The following is a 24,178-nucleotide window of genomic DNA, read 5'->3' as shown; positions in this document are numbered from 1 at the left end:
AAATTTTAGATAGGAAGTTAGTAATGATGTAATTTTTTCATGTAGTACTGTCATATCCTGTACACCCCTTGAGGGTACATGGCAGGAATTTGATGATGATGATGATGATGATGATGATGAACCTTCACCAAAACACTTTCAAACCATTCAAATTGAGTGTTTGATCATCAAATTGCTCCAGATGCCTATAAACTACATACCATTCCTCCTGCACAGTCTTCTGATTCATTCAGAAATCATTCCCTTGTTTTCAGTTCTTTCATATCAACATCATGCCATCAGACTCACTTGTCATTCATACCACCAACCAAAATAATTTTATTTTCTCTCCTTCTGTATACTGACAGCTCTACTGACATCTTGAATCCTGCCCTTAGAAAATATGCTTTTGTCATGTTCTTATCAACCATTCCTTTATCATAGAATCTCCACACAACTCTCCCTCTCTTTATACCTATTTTTCTCTTTCACACACTCTCAAATTTTCCATCTTCTTACTGTAATATTTAATAGAGAGAAAAGACTATCATTTAAGTATAGTTAAACGATATGTAATTAATTAATTGAGTACTCGGCTTACCTTTGGCAACTTTCCAGTTGCAATCCTGTGCAGTTCCAGAATTTCCAGTTGTGATATGTACTGTTTTTTTAGTTTTGCTAATCTCAGTATATTTCTTCCAGATGAGCATAAAATTTTTGTTTCTGTTTCTCTCATTACACTTCATCTGATCACCAGACCTCCTAATTTGGCAGATCTCATGTTGCTGTTCATCATTATCAATTTCCTGATATGAATCTTCAAGGGGTGTACAGGATATTATGATATATCTGCTTAAGATTACAATATTATTACTGATCTTCTATCAACAAATTTTTATCTATGAGAACTTTATCAATTTTATCTATTCTAATTATATATAAATAATTAGAATAGATTAAACTCAGATTTTTACTCTAAATATATCTTGCACATTTATTAAAATAAAGAGCCAAAAGGCTTCATTTTGACGATGCAAATTATATATAAATCAAGAGGATATTAAATCCATTATTTCAAAGCTGAATACAGAAACGTTTTGTACGAAATTTGACCAGATAGCTTACAGGAATACACTCGCAGGCATTTATTTACAAGTTGCCCTATCCTGACCTTATAGGAGACATGATCACTTTGCCCAAGCGTCCATATATTTGCCTCCTATTGGTCCATTTTAATAAGGTTTCACTAGCCTGACAGCTGTTTCGAACCGATTGGCTATAGGGCAGGGGTTGCCAAAGTCATTTGCCCGTCGACACCTTCAAGCGTTTTTTGACTTTTTATCGACCCCCCTATATTTTATTATTATGTAATTATAATAGGACAAGCAAAAAAAGATGCTTATGTGAGTTTTTAGTTTGTTTATTTTATAGTTACAGTGTTTATTGTATGTATAATATAGTATATATTATTATATTACTATTACTACTACTATTACTATCACTAGTAATAACACTGGTATTACTAGTGATATTAATAAACTACTGGTATTAATATCACTGGTATTACTACCAGCGCTGCTCAACTCTTCAACATAGAGAAGTTAGTTCGTGAATGAATAACGATTGAATTATAATATGTATGTTGATGAATTTTAGAACATTAACGCTCACTTGTATGTCGATGCGCAAAAATGAGACTGGGATCGAATACTTGTAAGTATCAGTAAATAAGAACCACGCACGTGTTGCAATCTCGCTCCCACTGCGCCGGCCGGCAGGAACCACCAACATCCGTTTATTGGTAAATACGTCATTTTGGCCTACTTGATAGTCCTCAGTAACTATTTTCATGACCTTACTCCATCTTACAGGTCCTATTCATGGACCTGTAAGATGGAGGTACTGATCCCACGATTCACTCTTAATTGCGTTGTCATTACCTCCATGTCTTTTGTCATGGAGGTAATCCAAGTTAACCGAATTAAATATTACCCATACAATGATGTCTTATATTTTTCTGTCGATCCCCAATTGACCCCTGAGCCCGAATCGACCCCTAACAATGTCATATCAACCCCTTTGGTGACCACTGGGCTAGGGCAACTCGTAATGATGGCACGTGTATTCCCATAAGCTCTCTGGTCAAATTTCATACGAATTTTTATAGTTTTTGTATTTGGCTTTGAAATAATGCTGGATTTAATATCCACCTGATTTATATATAATTTTACATCACCGAAATGAAGCCTTTTGGCTGTTTATTTTAGTAAATAGGTTATGCACCGACCGAGAGTTCACTTACAAAAAATACACCTCTCTGACACTTCGAGTTTCTTAGTACTGAACGAGAGTTTTTGTTCTCTTAAGGTTTCTGCCTGGTCTCTGAGGAGAACCAATTAGTTCGAAACAGCTGTCAGGCCAGTGAAACCTTATCAAAATGGACCAATAGGAGGCGAATATATGAATATATGGACGCTTGGATGAAGCGATCATGTCTTCTATAAGGTCTGGATAGGGCAACTCATAAATGCCGGTGAGTGTATTCCCGTAAGCTCTCTGGTCAAATTTCCTATGAAACTTTTATGATTTTTGTATTCGGCTTTGAAATAATGCTGGATTTAATATCCACTTGATTTATATATTATCTTGCACATGTTTCACTGTCTCTCTTTCCTTGGCTCACAGCATCTTCAGGAAAATCTACAAGAGACATACAAAAAGATCTGAAACACTTCAGTTATTTTACTAACTGAAACATAATGAGCAGTCATACATGCCCTCATTAGACATGTCATGTGCAATTTGTATAGTATTGAGTAAAACTTGTAGATGATTCTGGCATAAGAGGTGTGTGTGTTCTGATGAAGCTGATAAGAAATTCAGCAAAATATTTCTTACTCAAAAGAATATTTATTTTGTTTCTTCTAGTTTTGTTTATACAACGAAGCATCCAGCAACACTTAAGCCTGTCATTATTATTATTATTAGATAAGTTGCAAGTGGCAACTTTTCTTGGAAAACAAAATTTCTTGGAAATTTAAATGAAACTTTATGTTTCATATTAAGCTCAATGTGTCTGTACATGGGCAAGGTTAGCATTAACATAGAAACAGATTGATAGCTCTCATATATAGCTTTCCAGAAAATCAAGTGACTGGCACTTCATTACAAGAAGTACTACTTAGAATACTAAACCTAGAACTGTGGTTAGTTCTCAACAACATATCCAAAATTTGCAACAATTAAGGAAGTCAGAAACTGTTACATAAAAAATTCAAAGCCTTTCATCTACAGACAACACAGCAGCCTACAACAAGCTCATGCGGTAATGAATTTCTCTTCACAGCCATTTACAGAAGTTAGAGTTAACTCCCCCAATTTAAGGTTCATAATGTAATTTTACCATTACTTCTAGACATATATCTGTTCTTGAAATCATAACCAGCATTGAATGTGGGCTCTCTCTCTCTCTTGCAGTGGCTAACAATATTATTATTATATTATCATTATCATCAACATACCTCCATGATATCGAGAGACTCATCATGGGAGGTGCCACTCTCGCATGCACAGGTGATTGTACCTTGACTTAAATGCATTTGCTGTCCCAGCACTCACCACAATCTCAGGCAATGCATTCCAACCACCTGCCACTTTCCATGCAAAAAATCTACTCACTCCTTTTGCTCATACCCACCTTTTACAGCTTCCAGGAAAGGCCTCTCATTCTCCCCATTTTCAGATATTCTATGAAAAATCTCATCCATATTAATTTGGTAATTACTCCTCACCAACTGATGTGTCTCAATCATGTCTTCCCTCTTCCTTCTATCCACTAGGCTCTGTAATTTGCATTCTCTCAATCTGTTCTCATATTCTACATTCCAAAGACCAGATACTAACTTAGTCAATCATCTCTGGACACTCTCCAACATCTCATCATCCTTCTGAAAAACCTGGCGAGCAAATCTTTACACAGTAATTCATATGTGGCCTGATCAAAGTCTTGTACAGTGGAATCAGAACAACCTTACTTCAGCATGTCGGTGTTCTCCACATCATCCCCATAATCTGCTACGTCGTCCTTACAATTTGAGCAAAATCGCCATGAAATTTCAAGTCTCTATCCACCACAATTCCCAAATCCTTAATCTTCTTCATGTCTTCCAAAATATCCTCACTAATCCTATACTTTGCATCTCACCTTTGCTTTCCAAATTTTAAAACTTTACACTTTGTAATATTAAACTGCCATTCTGACATAATCGCCCATACTGGCCACCATGCAAGTTATCACTTCATAGTCATTTTCACCAACTGGAGGATTATGTGACACTTCATTTACAACAACTTCTTCTGTTGAGATAATCAAATCCAAGACTCTCAATCCACACTTCTGTTATGTACTGCTTAAGGTAGTTATTCCTTAAAAACTTAAGAAATTCATTCTCTTTGGTTCCTGATGCTGTCTCTTCATTCCAGTCTATATTACCATAATTGAAATTGCCCATAATGATCCCCCTTTTCTTATTAGCCAGACCAATTTGTCTAAACATTTCCTTCTCACTGCTTTCCACATTACCAGGCTATAGCAACACTACTAAACATTTCATCCTATCCACCTCCACTTCACCCCATACTGCTTCAAAATCACTGTCAGTATTTGCTCCTGGCATCTCCACTCTGGATGAGCACATCTCCTCTGTCATCATCAATAACACTCCTCCTCCCTTTTTTTGCTTTGTCGGTCTTCTTGAAAGACTATATATCCCTCTATCTCTATTCCTGTTAGAATGTCATCCTGGTCCAACCATGTCTCACTTATACCAACAGTTTTTGGGCAAATTTACTCTATCAATGCTACAGTTTCATTCCCCTTGTTTCAAATACTGCTAGCATTTGTAAACATAAACACTAGCTCATTTCTGTTTCTGTAAAAAGTCTCACTAATCCCACTTCTCGGACATGACCCCCCCTCTATACTTTCCCCTATCCATCCCTGTCTTATTATCACTGATACTACACCCCTCCCCATTCCTAAATATCCTCCCCCACATCCTTGACTTTCTTAATCCTTTCTTGTGCACTCACACATCTACTCCTGAAACCATCATCCACAGTATTCATGTAACGGTCCCTCACTGACCCCCTCCCAGTTTCCCTGTGCACTCTGTGTTTTTTCTCCCTTATGCTCTCTCTCTCTGCTTGTGCCACTCACGTCTCCATTCACAAACTTGCCTGTGTTACTCCCCTGCTCTTCCACAACACCTCTTGCTTCCTCAGATCTTATAATCACTTCAGTCATTCTCTTTTGCAGCAGCAGTGTCTCCAACCGACTTACACCAAATCCATTCAAATGTAGCCCAATCCATCCCTCAAACTCATCCCACACATTCACAAATTGAACTCTTTCTCCCTACACAACTCTACTAGCATACCATTCATAATCTTCACTGGCGTTCTCAACTCATTGTTATCATATCTGGGCAACATGCTGACTACCTTATCTACCACATTGTTATCTTTCACTCTCCTTAACAGCCTCGTGACATCCCTCCTTACATTCTTCTTGTTACCGGTTAGATCATTCGTGCCAACTACTAATACCAACTCTTGCTTGTGTACTCCTCTTATCCAATGCTTCAACCACCCTGCTTATTCTACCTTCCGGAAAACAGACCTTGTTCACCTTTTCATTCACCACACCCCTTATCATAGAATCTCCATACATTGCCACTCTCAAATCATTCAATATTTCTTTCAAATCTTTTGTCCCATTCTTCCTCATATTCCCATGCAAATCCATAATTTTCCCGAGTTCATTCCTCATATGTTTAATCTCTTGCCTCATCTTTGCTAACTCTGCTTTTCATATCTTGAATCTTCATATCTTTTCAATGCCATTTGAGCATATTGCATTTTCATTACCTTGCACTTCTGCTGTCTTAACCCTTACCACTGCTAACTTGCTACTGGCTCTTGTACTGCTTGCCACCACTAACTCACCATCGTTTATGCATGTCTTGCCAATCAACATCACTAACTTATCGCCACTTTCGCCAACTGTTGTACCATTACTGCTCAAGCACTCAGCCTTACTGTCAACTAAATCTCTGTCTCTCCCCAAATATCAAAAGTATTCATATAAAACTGCTAGTATTCTTATAAAATATAAATCTCCCAGGAGCAACATTCCATCTAAAGAAACTGCACTTAAAAAATCTTATATAACAACAATACAAAATGATATAACCAAAGTAGATTAGAGTAATGCAAGAGTCTTAATGGGTCAAACAGAATATAACATGGTGCTTAAGGGTCAAAGCTTCATAACTGAGAGGAGACCTCCACATAGCCATTAAAGGAATGCGGAGAACCGACCAGGACTTCTGACTTAATGTCTAATCCTCACCTTCTCGTGGTGCACTCTGATGGGTGTCGATCTGGATACTGAACGAACGAGGATGGGCTGGTAATTTGGGATTTAGCTGACCAATTGTATTCATATTGGTTTAACCAAACTACAGAATGATGGTACAACATGGCAAAATTTCATGCCGGCTGGGGTGTCGCCTGGTTAAAAAAGGCCCCCATTGTTTTTGCCAGGGAACCAGAACGAACAGCGAAAAGTCAGCTACTAGAACAAAGTCCGAAAACACCCCAGCTCAACATCATCAGAGTTAAAGATCGGTACTATCAACCGATCTTTAACTCTGAAGCCTGAATGGCAAAGAAATGGAGCTAACTGAGGAATTAGATAAGTACCAGATCGACATAGGGGTGATTGAAACAAAAAAGACAAAAACTGGCGAGATCTTTCTTAGCAATAAATACAAAATGTTATATTCAGGCAATGACAATCAAGAAAAAGAAGGAGTAGCCATAGTATTCAACACTAAATATGGGGTAATCTTCTTGAATGGCAGGCAGTCTCAAGCAGAGTGATGTGGGAAAATATGAGAATGGGGAACTGGACAATGAGACTAATTTGTGCCTATGGTCCCACAGAAGGTTCTACTAAAGAAGAAGTGGAGGAATTTTTTGAGGCTTTAGAGAAAGCCACTGATACAGTGAAAAAGGAAAAGTTGGTCCTTGTTGGGGATCTAAATAACAGAGTAGGAAATGATTGCTAGACATACAAAAATGTTTTGGGAAAATTTGGAGAAAAGAGCAAAGCTAATAATAATGGAAAATACCTGTTGGATTTCTGCTCAGGACATGGACTGGTTATTACTAACACCATGTTCCAACATAAAAATGCACAAATTCACATGAAGACAAGAGGCAAGAAATAAGAAAAGTCTCATTGACTATGTTATTGTTGATAGTGATGTTTTCTCCCTGGTGTAGGACACCAGAATGTACAGAAGATTTGAAATTGGAAGTGATCACTATTTAGTCTTGAGCAGGATAAAATTGAATTTCATATTGAAAAGAATAACATATAAGAAAGTTTTAAAGTGAATAAAAGTTGAGCAGCTCTCAGATGTGAACTGTAGACTAAAATACACAAAGATTATTGAAGAAAGAATGAAAGAGGTTGAGAACATGAACCAAGCATTGGAGATTCAGTGGCAAGCCTTGAAGAAAACCCTGACTGATTCTGCTGGAGGTGAAGTTGTCTGCAAGGATAGGAAAATCAGAACTCCAGGGTGGACACAAGAAGTTAAAGAGGCAGTGAATGAAAAGAAGAATGCATATCAAAAGTTTCTGGCAAATAAGTCGGCTTGTGCTCTTAGAGAATACAGAGACAAATGTAAGAAAGCCAAACAATGTATAAAACAAGCTAAACAAAAGTCATGGGAGGACTTTGGCAAGAACATAGAAAATAAATATGAAGAAGCTGGTAAGATATTCTGGATGTTGTTGAAGAAGATTAGAAATGGAGGAAAGAGTGCTGTAAAAAGAGTTAGAGATGATAAAGGTGACATGAAAATGGGAGAAAAAGATATCCTTGAAGTATGGAGTAATTACTTCAAAAAAGTTGCTAAATGAAGCAAGCAGTGATAGCACAGTGGTAAAAAAACACTCAACAGGCATACAGATCAGAATACATATCCTTACTTGAAGTAGAAAAAGCCATCAAAGGCTTGAAATGTGGAAAGGCAGCAGGATTAGATGATATTCGACCACAAATGCTGAAGTATGGTGATATAAAAGTCTTACAGCGGCTGCACTGCATAGTTCGGAAAGCCTGGACAGAGGGACGAATTCCTGATGATTGGAGTAGAGCTCTCATCGCACCCATATATATAAAAAGGGAAATAAAACTGAATGTGAGAATTACAGAGCTATTTCCCTACTGAGTGTTCCTGGCAAGATTCATGCAAGTATACTTGAGAAACAGTTGAGAAGAATTGTGGAAGAAAAGCTTGGTGAAGAACAAGCTGGATTCAGACCAAATAGAGGCTGTCAGGATCAGATCTTCACTTTACGATAAATAGTCGAGAAAGCATGGGAATATAACAAAGATTTGTATTTAATTTTTGTTGATCTGGAAAAGGCATATGACTAGATGCCAAGAGAGAAGCTATTCAGTATGCTACAGTTATGTGGTGTCATTGAGGCATTATATCAAGCAATACTTACTCTTTGAGTTGTAAATCAAGCAATACTTAGTCTTTGAGTTGTAAGTCAGCAGTTAGAATTGAAGGAAGTACAGGAAGATGGTTTAATGTTAAATCTGGTGTGAGACTAGGATGTACATTATCCTCTCTGTTATTCATTATCTATGTTGATCACATTATGAAGAAAAGTGGTATTAAACATGATATCTAAATTGGAGATGTTAATGTCGGCTCTTTGCTTTATGTGGACGATGTTATACTTCTAAATAAATCCACTACAAGTGTGCAAGATTTCCTGACTAAATTGAATAACTGTTGTAATAGATATGGTATGAAGGTCAGCAGTAAAAAGACAAAGACAATGAAAATAGGTAGAATTGTTGAAAATGTCAACTGCATTGTGAACGGAGAATCTGTGGAAGAAGTAAAACATTTCAGCTACTTAGGCACGATTTTTAGTGAACATGGTAAATTTAATATGGAAATAGACAACAGAATCAACGTAGCTGGTATGTTAGGAAGTCAGTTGAATATATTCATATGGAATAAGAGAGAAATTAGATGGAACACTAAATTAGCTGTATACAAGACAGTTTTCAAACCAGTTTTAACTTATGGATCTGAGAGCTGGGTCAGAAGTAAAACACTTGACGAAAGACTAGAGACAGCAGATATGAGAATGCTGTGAAAGATTAGTGGCATGAATAAATGACATCAATGGCAATATCATGTTAAAAATGAGGATATTAGGAAAGAACTTGAGAATTTTGAAATTACATAGGCAAAGTGGATATTAGATTCAGCATTATTTCAAAGCTGAATGTAGAAACTATAAATATTTGTGAGTTGACCAGAGAGCTTTGGGAATGCATTCTTCAGCACTCACGAATTGCCCAGGAATGTGTTAGCAGAGCTAATCTCAGGTGGTATGGTCACTTAAGCAGAATGGGCGAGGAAAGATTAGCAAAACAAGCGTTTTCTGTCAGGTTGGCAGGAATACGACCCAGAGGAAGATCAAGATATAGGTGGATTGATACGGTAAAAAGTACCTTAGACGATAGAAATATAAGATCTGATAATGTTGGAGTCTTGATAAGTAACAGATTGATTTGGAGGAAAATTATAGATAGGAAGTTAGTAATGATGTAAATTTTTCATGTAGTACTATCATATCCTGTACACCCCTTGAGGGTACATGGCAGGAATTTGATGATGATCAAATTTTAAATCAATTATTTAAAAAGTTACATCTTTGTACAAAGAAAATACCAGAAAACTAAAACATTAACCATGTTAAGCCCACCCAAACATATGGGGTCACAAAAACTCACCATGTCCTATATTCCATCCATTCTGTAGTTGCTAACATAGACACCCCATGTGCAAACTTAGCACTCAACTGGCAATGTCACTTTCTCCCCCTTGGGGACAACTCTCTCCTCGATTAAAAATTCTCTTCATTTTAAAATGATAATAAAAGAATTCTTAACCTGAAAAATTAGAGCATTAGGATCCTATCTGATATTACTTGTGGTGAAGTACAGAATCCCTTAACCTTTTGAAATGGCATTTTCATTCTGACATGTTGGAGTTATCAGATTCACCACACACTCAAGTTATTTTTAATGGAAAGGAAAAATATACAAAATAGTTAGATGAGACAGCTGTGAGTCCCATCCATATTCCACCTTTTAGTCAATTCTCTATAGAAGTTTAGAAAACTAAGCATTTAATACCGTTTTACACAAATCAGTCATCTGGCTGTGCTGTGTACATGATTTATTTGCTATGGATGAAGACAGATGTGGTGAGAAATCTATAGTGCTGGATTTTTGACAAGGATGATGTGTAAGAACATGAATGGAAAGTCTGGTGTCGGTTTAATTGTAAAAATGAAAGTGTGAAGGCTACTAAAAAACACTCTCAGTTATCTTCTTCTTCGTAAGTGAACTGAATGCGATTGTCTTAATTTTTGCAATGAAATCCATGCCTTGTACAAATTAGTGCAGTCTTACTTATTGATGTGAGGAGTGTTTTATAGCTGATGCTGAAGTATAGTTCCTTATTTAGAGGAACTCCTCAATATTTGTATATTGAGGTAGTTCCTCAATATACAAATATAGTTGTATATTGAGCTCATCCTTTGTGCTCTGCTCTCTCAAGAAATTAATTACATAAAGTCCAGACACCTTTGCTAATGACTTTAGTGAATCTTATCACCTTCCTCCCAGGAAGAGGTCCATTGTAATAATAACCCATATCCTATCATAGGATGTCAGTTGTTTTGTCCATTACGGTTTTGAAGTGTTTTTACAGTACTGATTGTCAATTTCTGGTGTTCTTTTTGACAAGTATTCTGAGGATTCTGATTTGCAATCCATCAAAATAGCTGCAGATGTGAATTAATGCCATTAAATAATTGAAATGAATGTTAGAATTATTGCAATCTGCTCTATCTGGAACATGTTTTCTTAAGGATGTGTGCAAGAATATGCTATTATTATTCAGTTTTAATAATTCAGTTGGATCATCTGTATTGGAATAATTTAGTAAAGCTATCTAAAATGATATTAATAATTATATACTGACAGGATGGAGATTAATGACATTTGAGAATGAGGATGTTTATTTAAAACATATAGTTATTTCCATAAATTGCAGTTATTTCAACAAAGCTTTCTTTGCTTCTCTAGGACCAGAAACTATTAACTTCTGTAAGTTTAACTGAAAGAGTAAAGTTGTGGGATAAGTTTTCAGGCCCAGTATCTCAGGATGCCATCAAAATTGATTTTTTAGGAAAGGTCCATCGGCAGCATCCCCCATTTAGGTATAAAACCAAAATGTCACCTAGAAACAGGGTACAGGTATGTTTGAATTTTGTTACAATCATCATATGTTGGATGAATTACAGTAAGGCAAGAATTGTGATTGAAAGTGTAGAAAGTGTTATGAGCAGCATCCAGTTGATAGAATGTAATCTCTTAAACACATAAAGGAAAGCTTTGTGTTCTGTATAATTGCTGGCTTTCCTGCCACTTCCCTTCCTTTGTTTCACAAAAATCTACTGGATTTTATTGAAAGGCAAAGAAGTTGAAGCACCATTTCAGATTTTAGCCTCAATTAGTTTATTTGCAGGAGCACAGTGTTTAAAAATTATATATTGCAGTAATTCTGCTCTTGGATGGAATATAATGTGCTAAAATTGAGATTTGAATGTGCCAAGAATTAGGCAAAATGTTAAATTGATATTAACTATTTTACATTCACCAAATAGAATTTAATGAAATTTTCTATATAGCTATATTAAATTTTTTCTAATAATTTCAATTTTGGTTTAGTTGAATTATTTGTAATAGCACAATTAACCAAATCAGATTTTATACCCAGAGTATATAAACCAAAAATGAGGTATGTATCTTAAATGCATTCTATTTTTCATACTTGATTTTTGTCAAATTTTTTATTTTTATTTTTTATTTTTGCCAAACAACACTAACAAGTGTTGTTTGATTGCTTTAAATTTAAAAAGTTGCATATAAATTTGTAACTTTGGGACCAAAAGTTACCTGAAGTTATAGGTGCCTTGTTAATCCATATTATTTCTTAATTTTTATAACCTAGCTGAGCAACAGTAACAGTTCAAAACTTGTTCTAACTATGTACCTGATTCTTCATTTTCCCTTGATATCATCTTTAATATTATTGAAACCATTTGAGCATATCTTGATGTTTATTCATTTCACATAACTTTTTATTATGAAAGTGCACCTAGCTGGGCTGAATAATATATCTCTGGAGTTGCTTGTATCTTACAGTTAAAGTCATAAAATCTGATAAGGGGGGGGACTATTGGATTTTTGCTGCAGAAGAATTTGTTATCTTTTAGTATAATGAACAGCAACTACCTTCAAGTGCAATTTCAGTATTTTGGTTATGTAAATTGATACTTTCTGGACTTATCAGGTATGTGACTCATTAAGTTAGAATGATTCATCTAAACTTGACTGATTTAGTCAAACAGATTATTCTGTTTTGCACTTGACTGTGCAGATAATAAAAAGTCACAAAATTAACATCTACATTCCACTTTACACCATCACTAACCTGATCAGAAAATTGGAATTTTCAAATCTGTATCTTCCAGGGTAGAGTGAATTTTGTCCTCAGGACAGGCACTAATCTGGAACATCAAGCTTTTCTTACATTATTCAATTAAAATGGATATAATAGAAGACCCTCATCAAACGGCTTAAAAGAGAACAATAAACTTCCACCTCCTAACCAGCCTGTGCATACACCATATCTCTTTCTTACATCAAATGTACAACAGATATACTGGACTTCCTAAAATAGCATAGAATTAAAACAGTCTGCACATCTATTAAGAAAGTTTCCACCTTTCTGAGAGAGATAAAGGACTGCCAGGAGTCTTTTTTCGTTCCCAGGTGTGTACAATATCCCTTTTTTGTATGGAAGAATCTAGTATTTCATACAGACAGGGCAAGACTACCTAGCTTAGAAAAAAGAACATAAAGTATATTCCACACAGGCAAGCCAAAAAAAAACAGACTAGCACAATACGACTTGGTGAGGACCATTTCATCTGGAGGAATAAAGCCAGATTAATGCATAAACCCCAATTCAAATCACTGTGTTTGTTTCTGGAAGGTTCAAGTTCAGCAGAAGCTGGTTAACTGCTAGAACTGATCCTGCACATATTTCAATGTACCCTGCTATCTTCATGACAGCATTATTAAATAAGCGACTATTACCAGAAGGGCACCCTGCCCTCTATGAATGGACTATCCTTGTTCTTGGGGTTATTTCATTTCAGCCTTTGCCAAGTCTGTACCTTTAAAGATCTTTTGATAATACTGGTATGAGCTGGTGAAAAGTAGGCTTGTAAATAATTAGTTCATTAATTAATTAATTCCTTTTCATTCCAGTTTCACATACATTCTGTTCTAGAAATTTTGACATGAATCAGTGCAACAACTATGAAAGTGGAAATATAAATTTATTACAGACTGTCTATAATAGATCTATATTGTGGTTCTCCTGATAAACGAAAATTTTGAAATTACATAGGCAAAGTGGATATTAGATTCAGCATTATTTCAAAGCCAAATGTAGAAACTATAAAAGTTTTGTGAGTTGACCAGAGAGCCTCAGGAATGCATTCTTCAGCACTCACGAATTGCCTAGTTTGGACTACTTAAAAGACATAGGCACTGCCCAAGCGTTCATATATTACATTTTATTAGACCATTTTGATAAGGTTTCACTGGCCTGACAGCTGTTTCGAACTGGTTGTTTCTCTTCAGAGACCAGACAGAAACCTTAAGAAAGCAAAAACTCGTTGTACTGAGGAGCTTGAAATATAAAAGAAATGTATTTTTCATAAGCGAACTCTCAGTTGGTGTGTAAAAGTAATTACTAAAATAAAGAGCCAAAAGGATTCAGTTCAGTGATGCAAAATTACATAAGCAAAGTGGCCAGTGAAACTTTATCAAAATGAACTAATAAAAGGTGAATATATAAACACTTGGGTGGCACCTATGTCTTTTATGTAGTCCAAACTAAAGCAAGTTGTGAATGCCAAAGAGTGTATTCCTGCAAGCTTTCTGGTCAACTCACAAAACTTCCATAATTTCTACATTTGACTTTGAAATAATGCTGGATCTAATATTCACTTTGATGTTGTAATTTTCAACATCAAAGTACTTTCAAATGGTATTATCTTTTAAGAGCTGATTGATACAATGTATACTAAATCATATGTATACAGTGCAGTAATTTTCAGTTTTTAGGTTCAAGGCCAGATGATTAAATGTCCCTTCTCCCCCCACACACACATTGGGCTTTCATTGGCAAAATGATTTAAAGAGAGAATTTTTCTTGAAATTTACTGAAATATGATATGTGGGATATAAAAAATTTGAAACTATTTCACTTGAACCATTTTAATGGCATAATTTAGCATGACAACATTATGTATACTCTTTACTGTATACATAATTTTGAAACAGAAGTACAACCTAACATGGTTATACTTCTGTACTGAAATTCAATTCAACCCTCTGACCAGGCATTCTGTAAACATTTTACCCTAGCTGTACTGCATAATCTGGAAGTCTTGGTCAGATGCTTGAATTCTGGGTGATTGGGGTATAGCTCTCCCTCTCTCTCTCGTGGTACCCATATGTAAAAAGGGAAATAAAACTGTGAGAATTACTGAGGAATTTCCCTATGAGTATTCCTGGTAAGATTTCTGCAAGCGTATTTGAGAAATGGCTAAGAAAAATTGTGGAAGGGAAGTTTGGGGAAGAACTATCTGGATTCAGGCCAAATAAAGGTTTTCAGGATCAGATTTTCTCCTTTAATCAAATATTTGAGAAATCATGGGAAACAAGGATCTATATTTAAGTTTAATAGATCTAGAAAAGGCATATGACAAGGTGCCACGAGAAAAACTGTTCAATATGCTACAGTTATGTGGTGTGAATGGGACATTATATCAAGCAATAGTTAATCTATTTGATTTGTAAGTCAGCAAATAAAATTGCAGGAGGTAGTACAGGATGATGGGGTGATGTTAAGTCTGGTGTGTGACAGGGGTCTACATTATCTCCACTGTTATTCATCATAGATTATGATGAATAACAGTGGAGATAACTTTCCTTGATAACATATGGATTATGTTATTAAGGAAAGCAGCATTAAACCTGATGTGAAAATTGGATATGTTAATTCCATCTCTTTATTTTATGCAGACGATGTTAGACTTCTGAATAAATCCAGCACAAGTCTGCAAGATTCCCTGACTAAACTAAATATTTGCTAATAAATTTGGTGTGAAAATACCAGTTAAAAAGACATTGAAAATAGGAAGAAATATTGAAAACATCAACTGTATCCTGAATGGAGAATCTTATAGAACAAGTAAAACATTTCAACTATTTTGACACAATTTTTAATGAAGATGGTAAATTAAATATGGAAATATACAACAGAATTAGTGAATCTGGTATGGTAAGAAGTCATCTGAATAAATATATATGGAATAAGAGAGAAATTAATCAAAATACTAACCTCACTTTATACAAGACTCTGTTGAAACCAATTTTAAATTATGAATCTGAGAGTTTGGTTAGAAATAAACTTGATCAAAGGCTGGAGAGAATTGATATGAGAGTTATGAGAAACAATAGGGGAGTGAACAAATGGCATCAATGGCAATATCATATTAAAAACTAGGATAGTGAGAAATAACTTGACACTGTTAGAATTCAGGAATGTGTGAGCAGAGTTAATCTCAGGTTGTATGGTCAGTTAAACAGAATGGGAGATGAAAGGTTTGCAAAAGAAATATTCTTTACCAAGATGGCAGGAAAAAACCCAAGAGGAATACCATGATCTGGGGGATTAATACAATAAAAGTGCCTTAGAAGACAGAATATATGAGATCTGATAATATTGGGGACTTGACTGATAACCGATTAATTTGGAGGAAATTTCTTGATCGGATGTTAGCAAGGATGTAACTTTTTTCATGTAGTACAATCATATGGATTACATTATATCATAATATCTGTATGCCCTCTGAGGGTGAATATCAGTAATTTGATGATGAGTAAATTGTTTTGATGAGTGACTTTGCTTTACAATAATGCTGTTACAAATTGCACTATTTACTATCCTTTCCTTTAGTGTTACATGGTGATCAGCATTTATTTCAGTAAATTATGGAGACTACAACCATGTTAGGAATAATTACTTTAATTTCTCGGTGTTTTGATTTTAATTTCCCTCGTCATCTCAAAGTTTGGCTTAGATATGTTGACAGTGTTTTTGTTATCTGGTCCCATGGCTGCCAGACAGACACTTTCCTCAGCCACCTAAACAAACAACACAAATGCATACAATTGAAATTGAAAGTCAGAACACACTTCCTTTTCTAGATACACTTCTCACACATCTTCCTTCCGGCAGTCTTTTCTTCACTGTTTACTGTAAGCATACATATACTGGCCAACATATACACATATATCTTACCACCACCCAACACAAAAAAAAAGGTGTCATTAACACACTAAAAACAGGTCTTTAAAGATTTGCTTCAGTAGCAAGCATTTAAACATAAATTAAAAGTTATCAGCCATTCCATCCTGAAAAATGGCTACAGCCAAAATAATATCAACAAAATTCTTCACAAGACTCCACTTAAAAACAAAAATAAAATAAAATAAAAAATTAAAGAACTTATCCATGGATCCACTTCCTCCACTTGCCCACCTTTGGAGTATGCCATATTCATGGTACCTATAATTTGCCCTATATAACATGCCCTAAACAGGATGCACAATTCCTATCTGAAAAAAAGGAACATATATGGCACATTAAATTTAATAATTATGGTAAATCTGGCCTTTCTGATTATGCCCTAAATACTCTATATAGAATTGATTAGACCTGTTGTTTACATCGCACCAAAATGTGGTATTAGCATAAATTTAAGGAGGAGGCCTGTGGAATTAATATCACCCATCCTAATCTTAACAATAATGGTGGTCTAAAAATTCCAGAAATATGGATGGCACATATTCTACCCACATAACCTTTTGGTCTGAGATTTAATTATAATTAGGACTGCAGTAATTTAAGATCTTAGCTTCATTATAACAAACACTTATATTAAATTATTGATGAGGCCACCAGTTTTGCTGTATTAATGCTAATTAACCGGCCTGGTTGGCCGAGTGGTTAGCATATCCGCTCTCCAGCCAAAAGGCTGCAGGTTCGAATCCCGCCATGGGCGTGGATGTTTGTGATTATCTGTGAAAGCACTAGTGGTGGTAGTTGGTGTTAGATGATGAAGGTTGGTGAAGTAGTGAGATGAAGAGTTGTAGAGTTGATGCCCTCCTTCCATGAGTCTTTGGACTCCCTGGAGGTGTGATATAATAATAATTATAATATGAATTTGTTCTCTGATGATATTATAAATAGAATATAGCTTTGATGTAGTGGTTTTTTTTATCATTATTTATTTATTTTTTAACATTATTCACGCCAGTACAATAACAGTTAATCAAATCAATATCACTTTGACATACTGTTTGAAATGTAATATAGCTTGTCTCTGTATTTTAACAATAAAATAGTTTATTTAACAAAATTAAAACTCTGATTCCAGATGACATTTCAATTTTGAGTTATTGAATTATGTTAAAGAGCATCTTTGAATCAGAAATTTCAGCTCATAAGCAAATAAACACTTTTATTTCAATTCCTTGTTTTCCTTTGATTGTCTGTTATACATTAATAGTTCTTCCAGAATCCTCAGATCCAAATGTATGAATAATATTTGGAATTGATAAATAACATAAAACATATTTCTTAAAATGCATGATTTTGCATGTAATTTTGTTGATGGTACAGTATCCTTATGTGGGCTAGAACACTGTTTTGATAAGACACCGAGATTAATGATTATCAAGTGTTTAATATTGAGACTCTAAATAATTATAGGGAAAACATTGAGTAAATAAAGGAGAACAATCATGATGGTGAAGTCAATGAAATTAGCAACCACTGCTGATGAAACAAATGGAGCGTTTTCAGAAACCAATTTGTTCCAGCAGCTGACTTTTCACTATTCGTCCTGGTTTCCTGGTGAAAACAATGGGGGAGGTGGGGGGTGCTTGTTTAACTGGGTGACACCCCAGCTGGCATGAAATTCTGTCATGTTTTACCATTTTATATTTTGATTTAAGTCAATAAGAATACAATTTGGTCGGCTAAATCTCTAATTGCCAGCCCATACTGTCGTTCATTCAGCATCCAGGTAGATACCTAATAGGGTGCACCATGAGAAGGTGAGGATTGGACATTAGGTCAGAAGCCCTGGTTGGTTCTCTGCATTCCTTTAAAGGCTATGTGGAGGTCTCCTCTCAGTTATACATCTTTGACCCTTATGTTCCCCAGAGGTACACCACTGGTCATGCTAAACCTAGCAGATTCACATCCACTGTATACCAGTTTTTGATGTGTGTCTGTCAACCATCTCTCGATTCAAGTCAGGAGTTTGTATTCCAATCCCATAAATAAGAGCAATGGTGCGGTAGTATAGCAAACACAATAATTTCACATTTGTTGTGTTTGCCTTTTTTGTAGATTGGGATAATGATGGAACTAGTCCAGTCATTTGGCCATCTTCCAGATTTTGTTGCATAAATCATGTATCCAGTTGTACTGCATTCTCTCCAAGGTTTTTCAGCATTTTAGCCGATATTGAATCAGGACCTGGAGCTTTGTTATTCCTTAATTTTTTGATTGCTTGTTCTAATGGGAACATCAATATAATTAGATAGTTCCCGATGAACAACAGAGGACTCCTTTAGAGACTATGAACAAATCTAACACTCTTGGACCTCGAGTTCCTTCTTTCACATGCTGCTTGAGAAAGTTGTCTCCCAGTAATCCAACAAATTGCTCTTCATTCTTATCATGAGATTTCTCTTCTACCAAATCAATGTTTGGATAATTAAAGTCACCCATAATGATCACTCGTATGATACCTATAAGGGCTAATTTGGCAGTGCATTTCTTCATCCCCTTGCTGAGCTGTGAGGTCTGAAGCAACACCCCATGATATATTTCATTCTGTTAGCATCCACTTCACACCAGATAGCTTCAAACTCACTGCGCCATTGAGCATCGTTACCATCATTGTTTTCTTGCATATCTACCATAACTAGACTTAATATGTCTGATATCATTAGTAGTAACCCCCCCCCCCTATCTCCTCTGTTATTCCTACAAATAGTATACCCATTACACTCGACCCCAGTTACCATATCTGATTCTGATAGCCAGAATTTCATTCTGCATATCTAATTATAACCTACTGTTATAATTAGATATGCAATCTGTCTAGCCTTTTTTCTAGAGCATTTTCCTACCCAGACATACCTAAAATGTCCGAAACCATATATTTCCACCCCTTCGTCAGATGCATAACCATGTTTGAAGCCATTCATATCTTTATCAAGTTTGCATACCATACCTGAACTTTCACACGTTTTTCCCATTCCTCCCTTGACGATTTAGTTTTTCTTACTTTCTGCATTAGGTTTCATCCCAATAAGTAATTTTTCCAAGCTCCTGATGCCAAATGAATTCAAGGGTTTCAAGTTTCAAGATAAGGGTTTTCCTGATAATTGTGCAAAACGTTCACAGTCATATAGCATGAAAGGAAATAGTGTAAAACTTCATAATTCGATTACACATTAAGGGAGAAAATTGAATTAATATGACAAAGCCAAAACAATCAAAAAACTGCAAATCCAAAAGTACATAATTCAGATAACGTATATCACCAGAGTAATATTAATCATGAAGAATCTAATGTGAATGAAATAGGCAGCGTATCATAGGTTAGTTGACTTAGAATTAAATAAACCAGAGGAAAGTGGAAGTACCTCAAATTTCTTTAAAATAGACAAAGGAACTCAGCCTTGTAGAATTTGATTCTGATAGTGATGATTCTGCAAATTTAGAACATAATTCAAGTAATTTAAGTGAAATTTTTTAAAGGTATAGAAATGAAATTTATAGATATAAGGAATTGGGAGATGATTTAAATTCTGTTATCATTTGATGCTAGAGATAATGAAAAAAATTGTTACAAGAAATATGAAACTGATGTAAAAATATCATAATTTATAATTCTGAATCTTTATTATTTCTTCTCTACATTAAAATTTTATTATTTTTGGTTTTGTAAACATTTATAATTGTCAGTTGTAATAATTTTCCCAATATCAATTTCTTAAAATTGATATTTATGTGGAAGAAAAAAAAAGAGGTCAAGTATTTGATATTATTGTACTTACCAGATACTTGTAATAATTTCAATGATTCTTATATTAATAGTAAGATGCATCTGTAAGAATATATCAAGTGTGTACACAATGCACACATAAGCAAATTGTAACAGTCTTTTTACAAAGAGATAATAATAACATTTATCAAATTACCGTCTTTTGGACAGTGTCATGAATTTTAGGTTTGTTTAACAGTATGTTAATCTTGAAATGATTTGAGCAGAAAAGCACAGTTTTTTGTAGGATGAGAACGCTATGGATGTGTCAGATTTGCTTGGGATAAGAGAATCTGAAATAAAGAAAACATATTACCACATTGTTGTTATTTTATAAAAATATACGGTAGATGCTCGATATAATAGACTGCTGGAGACTAGAGAAATGATTTGTTATAGTGTAAGGTTTGCTCTAGTGAATTTAAGGAAAAAAAGATCGGACCCCCCCCCCCACCTCCTATTCCATTCCCACGAAACAAAACAAAGGAAAAGAATGGAAGGAGTGCCAGAAAATCATGCATTGATGACAGAACACTGTTTGTGTGGCAGGAATTGTTATATAAACAAAGAAAATCACAAGAAATTGGAAAGGAAATAGTAGGAAATCATACATTAATGACAGGACATAACAGATTGGTAGGAACCATACATAAAGCATCTAGAATGACAGGAAAAGTAGAAATGCAAACATAAGAAAGAAGAAAATAGAAGAGTATGAAATTATAAAAAAGAAAATATAAAATTAAAATTTTGGAATTTTAATTTTATATTTTAATGTCATTTAAATGTCACTTAAAATAAAAAGTGCCAAAACAAAATCTGGTTTTCATTCTCGCCCTTGCTTTCCCCCCCTTGCTTCTACTTGGTAGATATACTTTCCTTATCCACTTGTCAGAAATCCCATCAATATCCTTGGTGTGCATCTTTTCAACTAAGCAAGTTAATAATATCTGCCATATTGTTCTTAGTGAAAGGAGAATGTCTTTATGACTAACAACAGATAGTACTATGCACTAAACAAATTATGAATTAAAATTGTCATTGAATGATATAATCATGTGATCACAAGAAAGATATTTATTTAACCAAATATTTCGGTCTGGAAATAGCAGACCATCGTCAGTGGTATTACAAGAACAGTTTAAAAAATACAAGCTAGAATACTAATAATAGATCGTTAAAATTAGAACACGGCACGTGATGTTATATCACTAAGTATGAAACGGAATATTTTGAAGTAGAAACATGATTGAATTTGCTATTAAAAAAAAAAAAAAAAAAAAAAAAAAAAAAAAAAAAAAAAAAAATTAATTAATGAGTAATCTTGATTAGACTTTCCCAGATTTTTGATATAGATATACAGTCATTACGATTCAGGTTGGGTCGATGGAGCAAGGCCTCCATCGCCCCAACTGATTGAAACTGACCACAGCATCCTTTGGTCCAGGACTCGCCTCTTACATAGATCCCGTTATAGGTTCGAATGTTTGTTCAAGGAAAGCGTGGAGGCCTTGCTCCATCGCCCCAACCTGAATCGTAATGACTGTATATCTATATCAAAAATCTGGGAAAGTCTAATCAAGATTACTCATTAATTAATTTTTTTTTTTTTAATAGCAAATTCAGTCATGTTTCTACTTCAAAATATTCTGTTTCATACTTAGTGATATAACATCACGCGGTGTGTTCTAATTTTAATGATCTATTATTAGTATTCTAGCTTATTTTTTAAACTGTTCTTGTAATACCACTGACGATGGTCTGCTATTTCCAGTCCGAAATATTTGGTTAAATAAATATCTTTCTTGTGATTACGTGATTATATCATTCAGTCTTATGTCGCAAGTATCCTTGAAACAACAAACTAAAATTGTCATTGAAATTATTAGTTAACAGATATCTGGTAAAATACATTTAATCTAAAACACTACATATTTTTTAATAAATAGTTGGTAACTGGACATGTGCCTATTAGGTGAATTTACAAAATGTAACTTAGTAATTAGAATTCTAATGTAAAAGAAAATAAAACAGTTTGTAAAAAGGCTCAATATTAAATTATGATAATTTTGATTCTTTAGAGAATAATAATAATGATAATTTTATTTATGCTTGCAAAGATACATAAATTGTGCAATCAACAAACAGGATTTGTTGTGACTTACATCTTAATTGTACACTACAATAATGTGCATTTTAACTACAGGAGATAGAGTAGTACAAAATTTTCCTATTCCTTTATTGCCTAAATACGAACTTTGTAGTACTTCTTGTTTAGGCAATAGAAGAATAGTAAAATTTTGCAAATATGCATGCAAAATTAGATACTTGAGAAGGAAATTAATTAGGAATCCCTGATGAGTATATAACTTTTAATAATTCGCTGATATCAGAATTTTTGAGCATTCAAGGTAACAGTCTGTTTCTTGTATTACTACAGACTTTTTGGATATTGCCCTTAAATTTGGTGTTTCATCTGAACAGAATAGATTTTTTCTATTCCATCAATTTATCAACTTGTTAGTGAAAGAGAGGAGATACTTAAAGATTCCATCAATTTATCAACTTGTTAGTGAAAGAGAGGAGATAATTAAAGATTCCATCCCACACAAACTCATCATCATCAAATTCCTGACATGTACCATCAAGGGGGCGTACAGGATATGATAGTACTACATGAAAAATTTACATCACCACTAACTTTCTATTTACAATTTTCCTACAAATCAATCTATTACCCATCAAGACTCCGTCATTATCAAATCTAAGTTATCATTATCAAAAGTAAGTGACCATACCAGCTGAGGTTACCTATGCTAACAAGTCAAGTTCTTTCCTAATATTCTGATTTTTAATATTGCCATTGATGCCATCTTACTCTTGAGAGACACTTGTGACATTATTATTAGGAATTATAGACACTTTAACACAAGAACATTTTAATATTTGCTAAATATTTCAATCTGAAACTAACAGACTATCTTCAGTGGCTACATAGGAACAGTTTTTAAGAAGGTGGAATACCAACAATTGATCATTCAAAAGAAGAACGAGCCGTGTGATGTTACTTTGCTAAGCATTAAAGAGAGGAAAAATTTCATCAGAGTGATGACTAAATTATAGGTATTAATTCACAATTTCATATAATAATCTTAATTTATAAATAACATTAGACTAATGTAGGAATTAAAAGTCTGAATTTAAAAAAAAATAATAAATGTGTTATCCGGATTAAACTTTCCCATATTTTTGATAAGGATATATGCAGTCATTTCGATTCTAGTGAGGGCGTTTGAAGTAAGACCTCAGCACTCGCTTTGAATAGGCGTTCAAATTTATAGCGACATCTGTGTAGAAGGCGAGTCTTGGACCAGAGGATGTTTTATCTTGTCTCTATTCTGTGCTGAGCCAATCCAGACTTATCAGATTTGTTGTGCTGAATGTATGATTGATGTTCTTGAATTCTTTTATCTATAGAGCATCCTGTTTGTTGTCCAAAGTAGGACAGATTGCAGTTACAGGAACTTGATATACACACCAGCCAGAGACATAATTGAGCATTTATCTTTAGAAGAGGGGAAATAGGTGGATATTTTGTTAATAGGTATATAAGTATCTGTTAAATCATATTTCTTCAGAATTCTTGAAATTGGTTCTGAAATCCCGGAAATATATGGAATTGGAACTCGACATATTGAATTTTTGTTCTGGATTGGATTGTAGGAATTGAACAGATGTTGTGTACTTTTTT

At 34.5% G+C, this 24,178-nt stretch overlaps 1 protein-coding gene across 1 annotated transcript in view; it reads left to right on the top strand.

Moving 5' to 3' along the window:
* The window catches only part of LOC150107164 (PHD finger protein 12), a 664,368-nt gene that overhangs the window by 171,169 nt on the left and 469,021 nt on the right, over positions 1–24,178 (top strand). The window contains exon 7 of the mRNA XM_090391685.1: positions 11,240–11,410. Coding sequence (XP_090247811.1) covers positions 11,240–11,410 — 171 coding nt within the window. The remainder of the gene's footprint in view (positions 1–11,239; positions 11,411–24,178) is intronic.

This window comes from Typopeltis vanoorti, chromosome 4, assembly GCF_054136105.1.
Source record: "Typopeltis vanoorti isolate ZY-2024b chromosome 4, IOZ_Tvanoo_1.0, whole genome shotgun sequence".
In the NCBI taxonomy this organism is placed as follows: domain Eukaryota; kingdom Metazoa; phylum Arthropoda; class Arachnida; order Uropygi; family Thelyphonidae; genus Typopeltis; species Typopeltis vanoorti.
Note: the sequence above shows the minus strand (reverse complement) of the source record. Positions and strands in the feature narration are given on the sequence as shown.